The sequence below is a fragment of the Oncorhynchus keta genome, chromosome 14 (genome assembly GCF_023373465.1).
Source record: "Oncorhynchus keta strain PuntledgeMale-10-30-2019 chromosome 14, Oket_V2, whole genome shotgun sequence".
Lineage (NCBI taxonomy): Eukaryota > Metazoa > Chordata > Actinopteri > Salmoniformes > Salmonidae > Oncorhynchus > Oncorhynchus keta.
In genome coordinates, this window is record NC_068434.1 from 71,109,081 (window position 1) to 71,120,202 (window position 11,122).

The window sequence follows — 11,122 nt, forward strand, 5'->3', positions numbered from 1 at the left end:
TATATAGAAATTGTAGGCTAAATATATTTGAAAACCTTGTTTTTACATCAGCTTCTGGGGGGAACTGTTCATAACAATAACACGAGTAACAAGTTACTGTGAAATAAGTCAGATGTTAATACTGTGATGTGACAAAAGACTGAGGAAGATTATATTTGGACAAGCTTATTCTGCTGAGCCTGACTATCTCAGCAGCTTTTCTTGGAAACAGAACTAAAAAAAGTTTTCCACTCATAGATAACACGACAGAGGAGGAACGACAGCTTAGCAGGACCATGATGAAATACTGGACGACTTTGCCAGAAAAGAGTGAGAAATCCCTTGTTCTCTCGCTCTGTGTATTTAGTTGGAGAAGCTTCAACACATACATGTAACAAGAACCAGATTTCTGTCATGTAATAGTTCTGAGTAAATAGATTTCTAAATAAGTTACAGAAGAGTTCATATTAGACAAAGGACAGTTTAAGACTACCTACTGTATGCCATTTTTAATTATTTTTAAATGCTACAGTGTACCAAGTATTATTTTCAGATCTACTTAGTGGTTACTCTATATAGGACATTTATAGTAGCTCAACCACCAATTGCATTGGGTCAAAGTAGTTCGGAAAGTTTTCAGACACCTTGACTATTTTCACATTTTGTTACAACCTTATTATAAAATGTATTAAATTGTTCTCCCCCCACATCGATCTATACACACTACCCCATAGTGACAAAGCAAAACAGGTTTAAATGTTTTTGCAATTGTATAAAAGGGAATATTACATTTACATAAGTATTCAGACCCTTTTGTTGAAGCACATTTAGCAGCGATTACAGCCTTGAGTCTTCTTGGGTATGACGATACAATCTTGGCACACCTGTATTTGGGGAGTTTCTCCCACTCTTCTCTGCTCCTCTCAAGCTCTGTCAGGTTGGATGGGGAGTGTTGCTGCAGAGCTATTTTCAGGTTTCTCCAGAGATGTTCGATCAGGTTCAAGTCCAGACTCTTGCTGGGCTACTCAAGGACATTCAGAGACTTGTCCCGAAGCCACTCCTGCGTTCTTAGCTGTGTGCTTAGGGTCGTTTTCCTGTTGCATGGTGACCCTTCACCCCAGTCTGAGGTCCTGAGCGCTCTGGAGCAGGTATTAATCAAGGATCTCTCCATACTTTGCTCTTTTTGTCTGTCCCTCGATCCTGACTAGTCTCCCAGTCCCTGCCGCTGAAGAACATCCCCACAGCATGATGCTGCCACCACCATGCTTCGCCGTAGGGACGGTGCCAGGTTTCCTCCAGACGTGATGCTTGGCATTCAGGTCAAATACTTCCATCTTGGTTTCATCAGACCATAAAAATCTCTTTTTTTTTTTTTTTTGTTCTGAATCTTTTTAGGTGCATTTTGGCAAACTCCAAGCGGGCTGTCATGTGCCTTTTTACTGAGGAGTGGCTTCTGTCTGGCCAATACCATTAAAGGCCTAATTGGTGGTGCTGCAGAAATGGTTGCCCTTCTGGAAGGTTTTCCCACATCCACAGAGGGGCTCTGTCAGAGTGACCATCGGGTTCTTGGTCATCTCCCTGACAAAGGTCCTTCTCCCCTGATTGCTCAGTTTGGCCGGGCAGCCAGCTCCAGAGTCTTGGTGGTTCCAAACTTCTTCCATTTAAGAATGGAGGCCACTGTGTTCTTGGAAACCTTGAATGCTGCAGAATTGTTTTGGTACCCTTCCCTCGATCTGTACCTTGACACAATCCCGTCTCAGAGCTCTACAGACAATTCCTTCAACCTCGTGGTTTGGTTTTTGCTCTGACATGCACTGTCAACTGTGGGACACTTTTATATAGACAGGTGTGTGCCTTTCCAAATCATATCCAATCAATTGAATTTACCACAGGTGGACTCAAAGTTGTAGAAACATTTCAAGGATGCACCTGAGCTAAATTTCGAGTCTCATAGCAAGGGGGTGAATACTTATGAAAATAAGGTATTTCTGTATTTGTAATACATTTGCAAAAATGAAAACATCTGATTTTGCTTTGTCATTATGGGGTATTGCGTGTAGATTGAGGATTTGGTGTCTTAAATCTATTCTGAATAAGGCTGTAATGTAACAATGTGGAAAAAGTGAAGTGGTCTGAATACTTTCTGAATACACTATGTAAAATGAAGTATTCATAACTGCACCAGCTCATGATGCCAATGGGTTGTCTCTCTGTTCCTGTAGTAACCCTAATGGAGAGTGTGTTTGATTAGCCAACACTCACTACAGATCCAGGCCAACCTCAGGCTGGGCAGTGTCACAGAGAAGAAGAGAGCCCAGTTCTGGAGAGAAGACTTCCCTAAAGGACTGTAGAATGTTCACTATGTCAAATGTTGTTCTAGGAGTGTCCATGTTGTTGCCCTCCACTCCAGTCTGCTATTAGGTTACAGTATATGAAGCTTTCTTTGCCTTTTCCTTATTTAGTGTCATATTTTGGCCATTTTAATACTCCAGATTTTCCTTAATGTTGTTTTTGTTTTTTAAATATTTTATTTAGCCATTGTTTAACATTTATGTAGTTTATTTTTATATTGCTGTGTTCATATGTCCATTAAAGCCATAAAATAATTAAGTGTGACTGATTAGACGATTGTCCTGCTTAGTAATAAAACATTGTAATTAGACACTTATCTGATAGGCTAAATCAATGTCTCAAGCACCGTGTGCAGTGTGCGATTTCTCAGGGAGAATCGACATGTGCAATCATTAGTCCAAACAGTTGCAAAATGTTCTAAAACGATAGTTTCTTTAGGACAAATTTAGGAATGTCCTTCCCCGTTAGTTACGGTTGCTTGCGTTATACGTTTTGTAACAATCTGCTTAATGAATGTACCCCACGTTTGCTTTTGACGGTGTACGGTTTGGTCTTTCCGAGCTACCATACAGAAAAAAACATCCCTGACAAGCAGCTGTTGCTACAATGTTACAGAACTCCCACGTGCGCAAATCAATCTGTGGGCACTTTGTGATAGTTTGACGAATCGTCAGTTATTTGTGAGAATTTTCTACATCTTCGACGAGAGGATAATGGAGGCCGCTATTACGATTAATCCCGGTAAACGATTGCTGCGTGTTTAGCGAAAAGTCACTAATGCTAACGCATGCCAATGGATGGTAGCCTAGCAGTTGCCGTTATGAAGTTGGGATTTACATGACCCTTTCTTCAAAACTGTCATTTCATCAAGCATGTGAATTGTTTTCTGTTTAGGGGCCACGAAATGGGACATCCGAGAGAAAGTTTGGGATTACATTGAAGCTAAGAATCTTGCAAACTTTCCAAGGCCTGTGCACAACAGAATCCCCAATTTTAAGGTAGGGCATTTCTGGAGGTTCAGTGTACTGCAATTTGATTGAATTATTCCTAAAGCTAACCCTCTTAGTATTTGTCAAAATATCAAGTTTGAAACTGTTTGTCTGTAGTTTAAATGTATATTTTGCATGTGCTGCTAGTAAGGTCCCATATAGCCATTTTGAAAAGTATTGTAAAATGTTCATTGTGCGCTCTCCACAGCCATTGGTCAGCACTAATACATGTCTCTAGCTAGCCTTACCTAAACATCAGACTGCTACCATGGTTACTCCATGACACCAGTCTGAAAGAAGTAGCTGTAGAAAAGACTCCGTAGTCTCTGCAAGACAATGTTGAAGAAAATAATACTTACACGTTACCGGTTGTACATGCTGTTGGTCCTTTTGGCTGTAGGGGGTTGAGATCAGGTATCAACAGAAAAGTGTTGTTTACCCGACTTTTTGCACAATATGTTAACAATAGCCGAATGCAACCGAATGCGTTTGTATTTATGAGGGATCCCCATTAGCTTCTGCCAAGGCAGCAGTTACTCTTCCTGGGGTCCAAACACATTAAGGTACTTACATCACACACACAACATTAACTCAGTACATCATATTTAAAAATGTGTTTTTTTTTTATCTAGGCAGGTCAGTGAAGAACAAATCCTTATTTACAATGATGGCCTGGCAAAAGGCCTGCGGGGATGGCGGCTGGGATAAATTTAAATAATAAAATAAAAAAATATAGGACAAAACACGTCACGACAAGAGAGACGACACTACATAATGAGAGACCTAAGACGTGTTGCTGCCATCCTATGATAACACATGGTAGCAACACATCATGGTAGCAGCATGAAACAGGGTACAAACATTATTTGGCACAGACAACAGCAAAAAAAAAGGCAAGTAGGTAGAGACAATGCATCACACAAAGCAACCACAACTGTCAGTAAGAGTGTCCATGATTGAGTCTTTGAATGAAGAGATTGAGGTTTTGTTGCAGCTTGTTCCAGTCGCTAGCTGCAGTGAACTGAAAAGAGGAGTGACCCAGGGATGTGTGTGCTTTGGGGACTTTTAACAGAATGTGACTGGCAGAACAGGTGTATGTGGAGGATGAGGGCTGCAGTAGATATCTCAGATATGGTGGGGGGTGAGGCCTAAGAGGGTTTTATATAACATTATTACACCACTACATACCTAAAATACAGAATGTATAGTACCACATACAACATTATTACAATGTATGTGTGTAGTGTGCGTGTCTCTTCACAGTACCCACTGTTTCATAAGGTGTATTTTGATCTTTTTAAAAATCTTATTCTGCTGCTTGCATCAGTTACCTAATGTGGAATAGAGTTTCATGTAGTCATGGCTCTATGTAGTACTGTGTGCCTCCCATAGTCTGTTCTGGACATGGGGATTGTGAAGAGTCCCCTGGTGGCATGTCTTGTGGGGTAGGCATGTGTGTCTGAGCTGTGTGCTAGTAGTTTAAACAGACAGCTTGGTGCATTCAGCTTGTCAACACTTATTACAAAAACAAATAGTGTGGAAGCCAATCTCTCTATTTTGAGCCATGAGATTGACATGCATGTTATTAATGTTAGCTCTCCGTGTACATTTAAGGGCCATCCTTGCTGCCCTGTTCTGAGCCAATTGTCACCTGACCACACGACTGAACAGTAGTCGTAAGTGTGACAAAATGAGGTCCTGTAGGACCTGCCTTTTTGATAGTGCTGTTAAGAAGGCAGAGAAGAGCTTTATTATGGATAGACTTCTCCCCATTTTAGCTACTGTTGTATCAACATGTTTTGACCATGACAGTTTATACAATCCAGGGTTACTCCAAGCAGTTTAGTAAGTTCAACTTGCTCAATTTCCATATTATTCATTACAAGGTTTAGATGTGATTTATTTTTTTGTCCCAAATTCAATGCTTTTAGTTTTTTTTTTATGTTTAGGACTAACTAATTCCTTTCTACCCATTCTGAAACTAACCACAGCTCTTTCAGTGTTGCAGTCATTTCAGTAGCTGAAGTGTATATACGCATATGTTTTTCTGGCAGCAGACTGATCGATATTGTGAAAAGCTACACTGAAGTCTAACAAAACAGTCCCACAATCTTTTTATCATTTCTTCTCAGCCAATCATCTGTCATTTGTGTAAGTGCTGTGCTTGTTGAATGTAATTCCCTATAATCAGGCTGAAAGTCGGTTGTCAATTGTTTCCTGTAAAATAGCATTGTATCTGGTCAAACAATTTTTCCAAAGTTTACTAAGGGTTGGTAAAAGGCTGATTGGTCAGCTATTTGAGCAAGTAATGGGGGCTTTACTGACTTTTGCTTCTGTCCAAGCCTGAGGGCACACACTTTCTAGTAGGCTTAGATTGAAGATATAACAAATAGGAGTGGCAATATTGTCCACTATTATCCTCAGTAATTTTCCATCCAAGTTGTCAGACCTCGTGGCTTGTCATTGTTGATAGACAACAATTTTTTGACCTCTTCCACACTCACTTTGCCGAATTCAAAATTACAATGCTTGTCTTTCATAATTTGGTCAGTTATACTTGGATGTGTAGTGTTTGCTAATCTTGTCAATGAAAAAAAAAAAAAAAAGTAGTTGGCAATATCAGTGGGTTTTGTAATGAATGAGCCATCTGATTCAATGAATGATGGAGCCACGTGTGCCTTTTTGCTTAATGTAATTTAAGGTGCTCCAAAGCTTTTTACTATCATTTTTTATATCGTTTATCTTTTATTTCATAGTATTGTTCCTTTTTATTCAGTTTAGTCACATAATTTCTACATTTTCAGTATGTTTACTAATCGGTTGTGCTGCCAGACCTATTTGCCAGACCTTCAGTCAAGGCATGTTTTCTCACAATTATCTGTAAGTGTTTGCCGTTGGTTACGCTCTGCCATATTGTACAAGTGTTTTGCCACGTGCAAATTGCATCAGTATTGAAAATAAAAACGATATACAGACGACTAGCACACTGAAGTTCAGGGTGATAACGCTACTCTGTAGATGTTTTGTCTCACATTCCTACCTGCAAAGGACCAACCACACAGACAACCGGTATGTAGAGGTGGTGAGAGGAAGCTTTCCTGATCCAAACGCTCATTTCTGCCGAAGTAGAATTCTATGCAATTAAACTTGGGTTCTTCAGGCTATAGCTAGCCTAACTAGACCTTATTAGATATGTCATATTGTAAGCTAGTAGCTATCATAGTACCTTTGTCTTTGACCTGTGGTTAAAATCTCTATTTTCAGAAAACCTATTTTTGACACTGCTTTTGAACCCCTTATCCTTTGTGTGTGTGTGGATGCGTGCTTGTCTTGCTGTATGTGGTTGTCTATGCGGTCAGGGTGCGGTCCCGGCCTGTGACCGTCTCTCAGCCCTGCAGGAGTTTAAGTCCAGCCACACGGTCAAAGTGAACCCAGACCGACCCCAGCAGCAGGCACGCTACATCACCCTGGATGTAAGTGTGCACTCACATCCTCTCTCCTTACCCCCTCTCCCCCTCTCTGCCCCCAGGGTGCCCACACTGCCTGCGCCAAGGTGTCGGAGCTGCAGGTATTCAATGAGACTGACGAGGTGAAGGTGGACCCTGACAAGCCGCTGGAGGGGGCGAGGCTGGCCGTGCTGCAGGTAGCCCTGGGTCACAGGCCGCCATGAGCCTGGGCCATTGGTTCAGTAGTGTTGTCTCATCACCAGATCATAACCATGGAGTGCTGGAATTAGGTTATTTGTATTAGAAGCCCTTTACTCATCTGTCTATGGTTTATATTCTCTTATCTTACTAAACTCTGGCCTCTGGCTTCCAGGCGAGGAAAACCCTGCTGGTGCCGACCCCTCGCCTTCGCACAGGACTCTTCAATAAGATTGTCCCGCCTGAGGGAGCAAGCAAAGAAGAACTGAGAGTGTGCTCCACCTCGCAGGCGAGTCAGTCCCTTCTCACTAGTGCCGAGCAATTAAATGAAATGTTTTTTTGTTTTTTTTAAACAACTAATTGACTTCAGTTCAATTATTTGAATTCAATTTTGTTCTGTTTTTTTTTCTTCTGTGAGCTCATTGCGCTGCAGTTTCTCTAGAGATAAATCAGATCCAGCCCAAACTGTGCAACGTTGTAGTTTCCAACAGGCCAAAGTTCTACATAGTTTAGTACAGAACTTGATAGTTAAACACAATAAACATAATCCGTTGTGCGTCTACTTGTCCGGTCTGATTCTTACGCCTGCTATGTAAGAGAGAGAATGCGCGACTAATAAGGGATACATAGAGAGCAGTTGCTTCGTGCTTTATTTACTTTGAAGACCTGCTGAGATAATGATTTTGACAGACTGCATAGGCAGCAGCTCTATAGAGATGAGATGATGACTTGGAATTTAATAATAAAGTCATCAAATAAAACAAATGTAGTACACACAGCTGCAATATTAAAGTAAAGTCATGTTAATAAGTGAAAAGCAGTCCCTACCATCATGGGACTTTTAGTAGTTGTGTTCTGTTACAGCATTCAACGCACATAATGGGTAGTGCATTTCATGTTTATAAAAAATTGCAGTAATAAACTGAACAAACCTCAAAAAGCACTAATCGCTCAACACTACTTCTCCCCCAACACCCATCCCGACGTCGCCTAACATATCCCTCTCCATCCAGCCCCAGCGCACATGGATTCAACATCTCATTTGACCTCCTTCATTCATCACTTCCCATTCATTATCCCCATGAACATGCTGTCACTCTGTACAACTTGGTGAATCCACCATAGAAGATCAAATGCTTTGTTCCCAGACTAGTTGGAGTGTCGGGTTTCAAACGTAAAATGTTTGAATCCAATGTTTCTTGTGCACCTGTTCTCACCTTTTCTTTCTTTCTTCCTTTTTCTGTCTTCCTTTTCTTTTTCCTTTTCTTTGTTTCTTCACCAGGGAGTGAAGGAGTTCAGCATCCCTGTGGGTCTGGATTCCAAGGTTCAGGTGGATCTTCTGGTGGTTGGCTCTGTGGCCGTGTCTGAGAAAGGTGAGAGCCCGCAGAAAGAACTCTGTGGGCAGTGGACACCTACCCTGGTCCAGGAAAGTTCTGGCTCAGCACCAACACCCATACTGTTAGGATTATTCTCATCTCTCCTTTCTCCTCAGGTTACCGAATAGGTAAAGGAGAGGGTTTTGCTGACATGGAGTATGCCATGATGCTCTGCATGGGGGCTGTGACCGAATCCACTGTGGTGGTTACCATCGTCCATGACTGCCAGGTTAGCCTGTTATCCCACAACATGAAGTCACACACTGTGTTTGGTCTTACCCTGAATAAGTGTTGCTTCATGCTCCAGATTCCTATTATTTTGCAATGTGTATCTGTGCTTGATGTCTGTGTATTTCTGCAGGTTGTTGACATCCCAGAGGATCTGATTGAGAGTCATGACATCACTGTGGACTACATCCTCACCCCGACCAGAGTCATCAAGACAGACTGCCAACGCCCCAAGCCCCAGGGCATCATCTGGACTAAGGTACAACACTAAATCTCACCCAGTTTACTGTCGTTCAATATGATTCATTCCATTGCCTATGCAGTTGTTCGAACTACTGTTGCTGCTGCTAGCTACAGCTGCTGGTTTTACTCATACGACTGCTATTAGTTGCTGTATGTTGCTGAGTGGCTGAAACCTCAATGATTTGAGCTAGAAAACAGTTTTTAAAATGAGGCCAAAGTTGCGCCCATCTTCTGTAGTTTTCCAGTGACTTTTGGCTGCACCTCAAACCGTGTTGCTTGAGTTTTGTTTGCTCACCTTCCCGTAGAAGTATATCCATTACACACACACACACGCACGCTACCTCTGGGGTCCCTTAAGACAGCCATGCCCGTCCTGAGGACCCATGCTGACCTCGTAGACAGGAAGGCCATGTCTGTTCATCAAAGGCCTCTCCACTGGGCCAGCCTGGCTGTGCAAGGCCCAGTTAAAGAGAGGGCACCGGGGCCAAGGTAAAAACAATAGCACATTATATCCTGTACAGGAGCAGTCGCCATCAAAGCCTTAGCAGACACGCTCTGCCCTGGGAAATTAGAGAGCTGTCTTTATATAGCTTACCAGGGAAGTGGAATATCCCCCCACAATAAAGATGATATGGTCAGAGAGGTTATCAGCACTCCTGAAGACTCTGTCAGTCTGTTTCCTCTGCATTCATGTACTGTAAGCATAGATGTGTTGTTATGGAGTACTGTTGTGTTGGTTGTTGTGCCCTTTGAGGTTTGTCGAGTAGTCTAGTCGTGCAATCTAGCATGCACTGAACATTTGCATGGTCACCTAAAACAGCATGAGCAGGCACCAAACATCAGCTTTCTTGATTGTTTATACCCCATCACTTACTAAACTCCATTCTTCTTGGCATGACCCAGACCTGGGCTGCCCTTAACCCAATGCCTTTGCTGACCTTGAGCAGCCCTGCTGTGATATGACCTTGAGCAGCCCTGAGCCTGTCCTGTTGTATACCTGCAGCTGAACGCTGAGATGCTGGAGAAGATCCCTGTGCTGAAGAAGCTCCGGGCCTTGGAGGAGGAGCAAGGGAAGGACGTGACCCTGGGGACCCACCCTCCCCCGCAGCCCAGGGAGAGGGCCAGGAGGGAGCCCCGGAGGGACAGAGAGCCCAGGTCAGAGGGTGATAGACCCCGGCGTGAGCCCAGGCGCAGGCCTAGACGGGACACCCAAGAAGACTCTGAGAGGGACCCCAACGGGGAGTCCAGAGAGGAGACTGAGCAGAAACCCAGACGACGCCCACCAAGAGTGAGGAGGGAGGGGGACAGAGAGGGGGGTAGGGATGGTGATGGGGAGGGAGGCCAGGAGGGAGGCAGAGAGGGGGGTAGGAGGGTCAGGGGATTCCGCAATGGGGGCTTCCGTGAGGGGGGCAGAGATGGAAGTAGGGGGAGAGGCAGAGGAGGAGGCCGGGAGGGGGCCAGGGGGAGGGGAAGAGAGGTGGACAGGGATGGGGTCAGGCAAGAGGGCAGGGAGGAAGGTGGCGAGCCCCGTGAGCGCAGGGCCCCCCTGACTGTGACCACAGTGTACCTGGGGGGCATCCCTGCCGGGCTGCGTGTCAGTGAGCTGAAGACTGCTCTCCGGGAGAGGGAGGCAGCCCCCATCCGTCTCACGTGGCAGGGTGCTCAGCACCGGGCCTTCCTGGACTACTTAGACCCCCAGGCTGCAGACCAGGCCCTGGCCGCCCTGGAGGGGCTCTCCCTGAACGGCCACGACCTGCAGGCTGAGCTGGCCAAGAGCCAGAGGGGAGGCAGGAGGCCAGGTCCAAGCAACCGGAGGCCCAGACCAAATACAGGCCCCAAAAATACAGCTAGAGAAAGTAGAGAGAGCACGAGTGAACCAGAGGCAGATTCCCCCAAGCAGGAGCTCAACCATAACGAGTAACTGCCTGCTTCTTTGTCCATCTCTGTACAGAAGCCAAGCCAGCAGAAAGAAAAGGCTGTGTTTCATGAAAGGGAAGGATGATACCTTCACTGTACCAATGTGAAGTGTGAAAATATGTTTAATGCCTTAAGCAGAGTTTGGTTTGTCGTTATGGTTTTTAGTGTTGGTATTGATAACACGTAACCCCATTTACGTTTGAAATGTTCTTATACAGAAGTTTCATCCACACTGGCAGGCCTGTCTGTCAGTCACAAAGGAAGGAGAGGTTGGACGTTTCCCTGTTAGTCTCTTTGTGCAGGGGCAATGTTTAATGCCCTACATGTAATGCCATCGGAATTCACAGGATATTTTGTGTACTAAATAAACCATACTTTGAGTTCATAGTTTTAA

At 44.0% G+C, this 11,122-nt stretch overlaps 1 protein-coding gene and 1 pseudogene across 2 annotated transcripts; one reads left to right on the forward strand and one right to left on the reverse strand.

The window, feature by feature from the left end:
• LOC118393950 (spondin-1-like) overlaps positions 1-1,538 on the reverse strand; it is a 14,778-nt pseudogene extending 13,240 nt beyond the window's left edge.
• LOC118373582 (methenyltetrahydrofolate synthase domain-containing protein-like) lies at positions 7-11,122 on the forward strand. 2 transcript variants are annotated; one of them, XM_052462370.1, is made up of 9 exons: positions 7-309; positions 2,202-3,072; positions 3,226-3,329; positions 6,850-6,963; positions 7,140-7,257; positions 8,251-8,337; positions 8,457-8,569; positions 8,702-8,827; positions 9,815-11,122. In XM_052462370.1, exons 2-9 carry the CDS (start codon positions 3,045-3,047, stop codon positions 10,730-10,732), a joined length of 1,608 nt encoding a protein of 535 aa, XP_052318330.1. In that variant the 5' UTR covers positions 7-309; positions 2,202-3,044; the 3' UTR covers positions 10,733-11,122. The 2 variants fall into 2 exon arrangements, with proteins under 2 accessions (XP_052318330.1, XP_052318331.1); XM_052462371.1 differs by lacking the exon at positions 6,850-6,963 and adding an exon at positions 6,680-6,793 and having other exon boundaries at positions 238-309.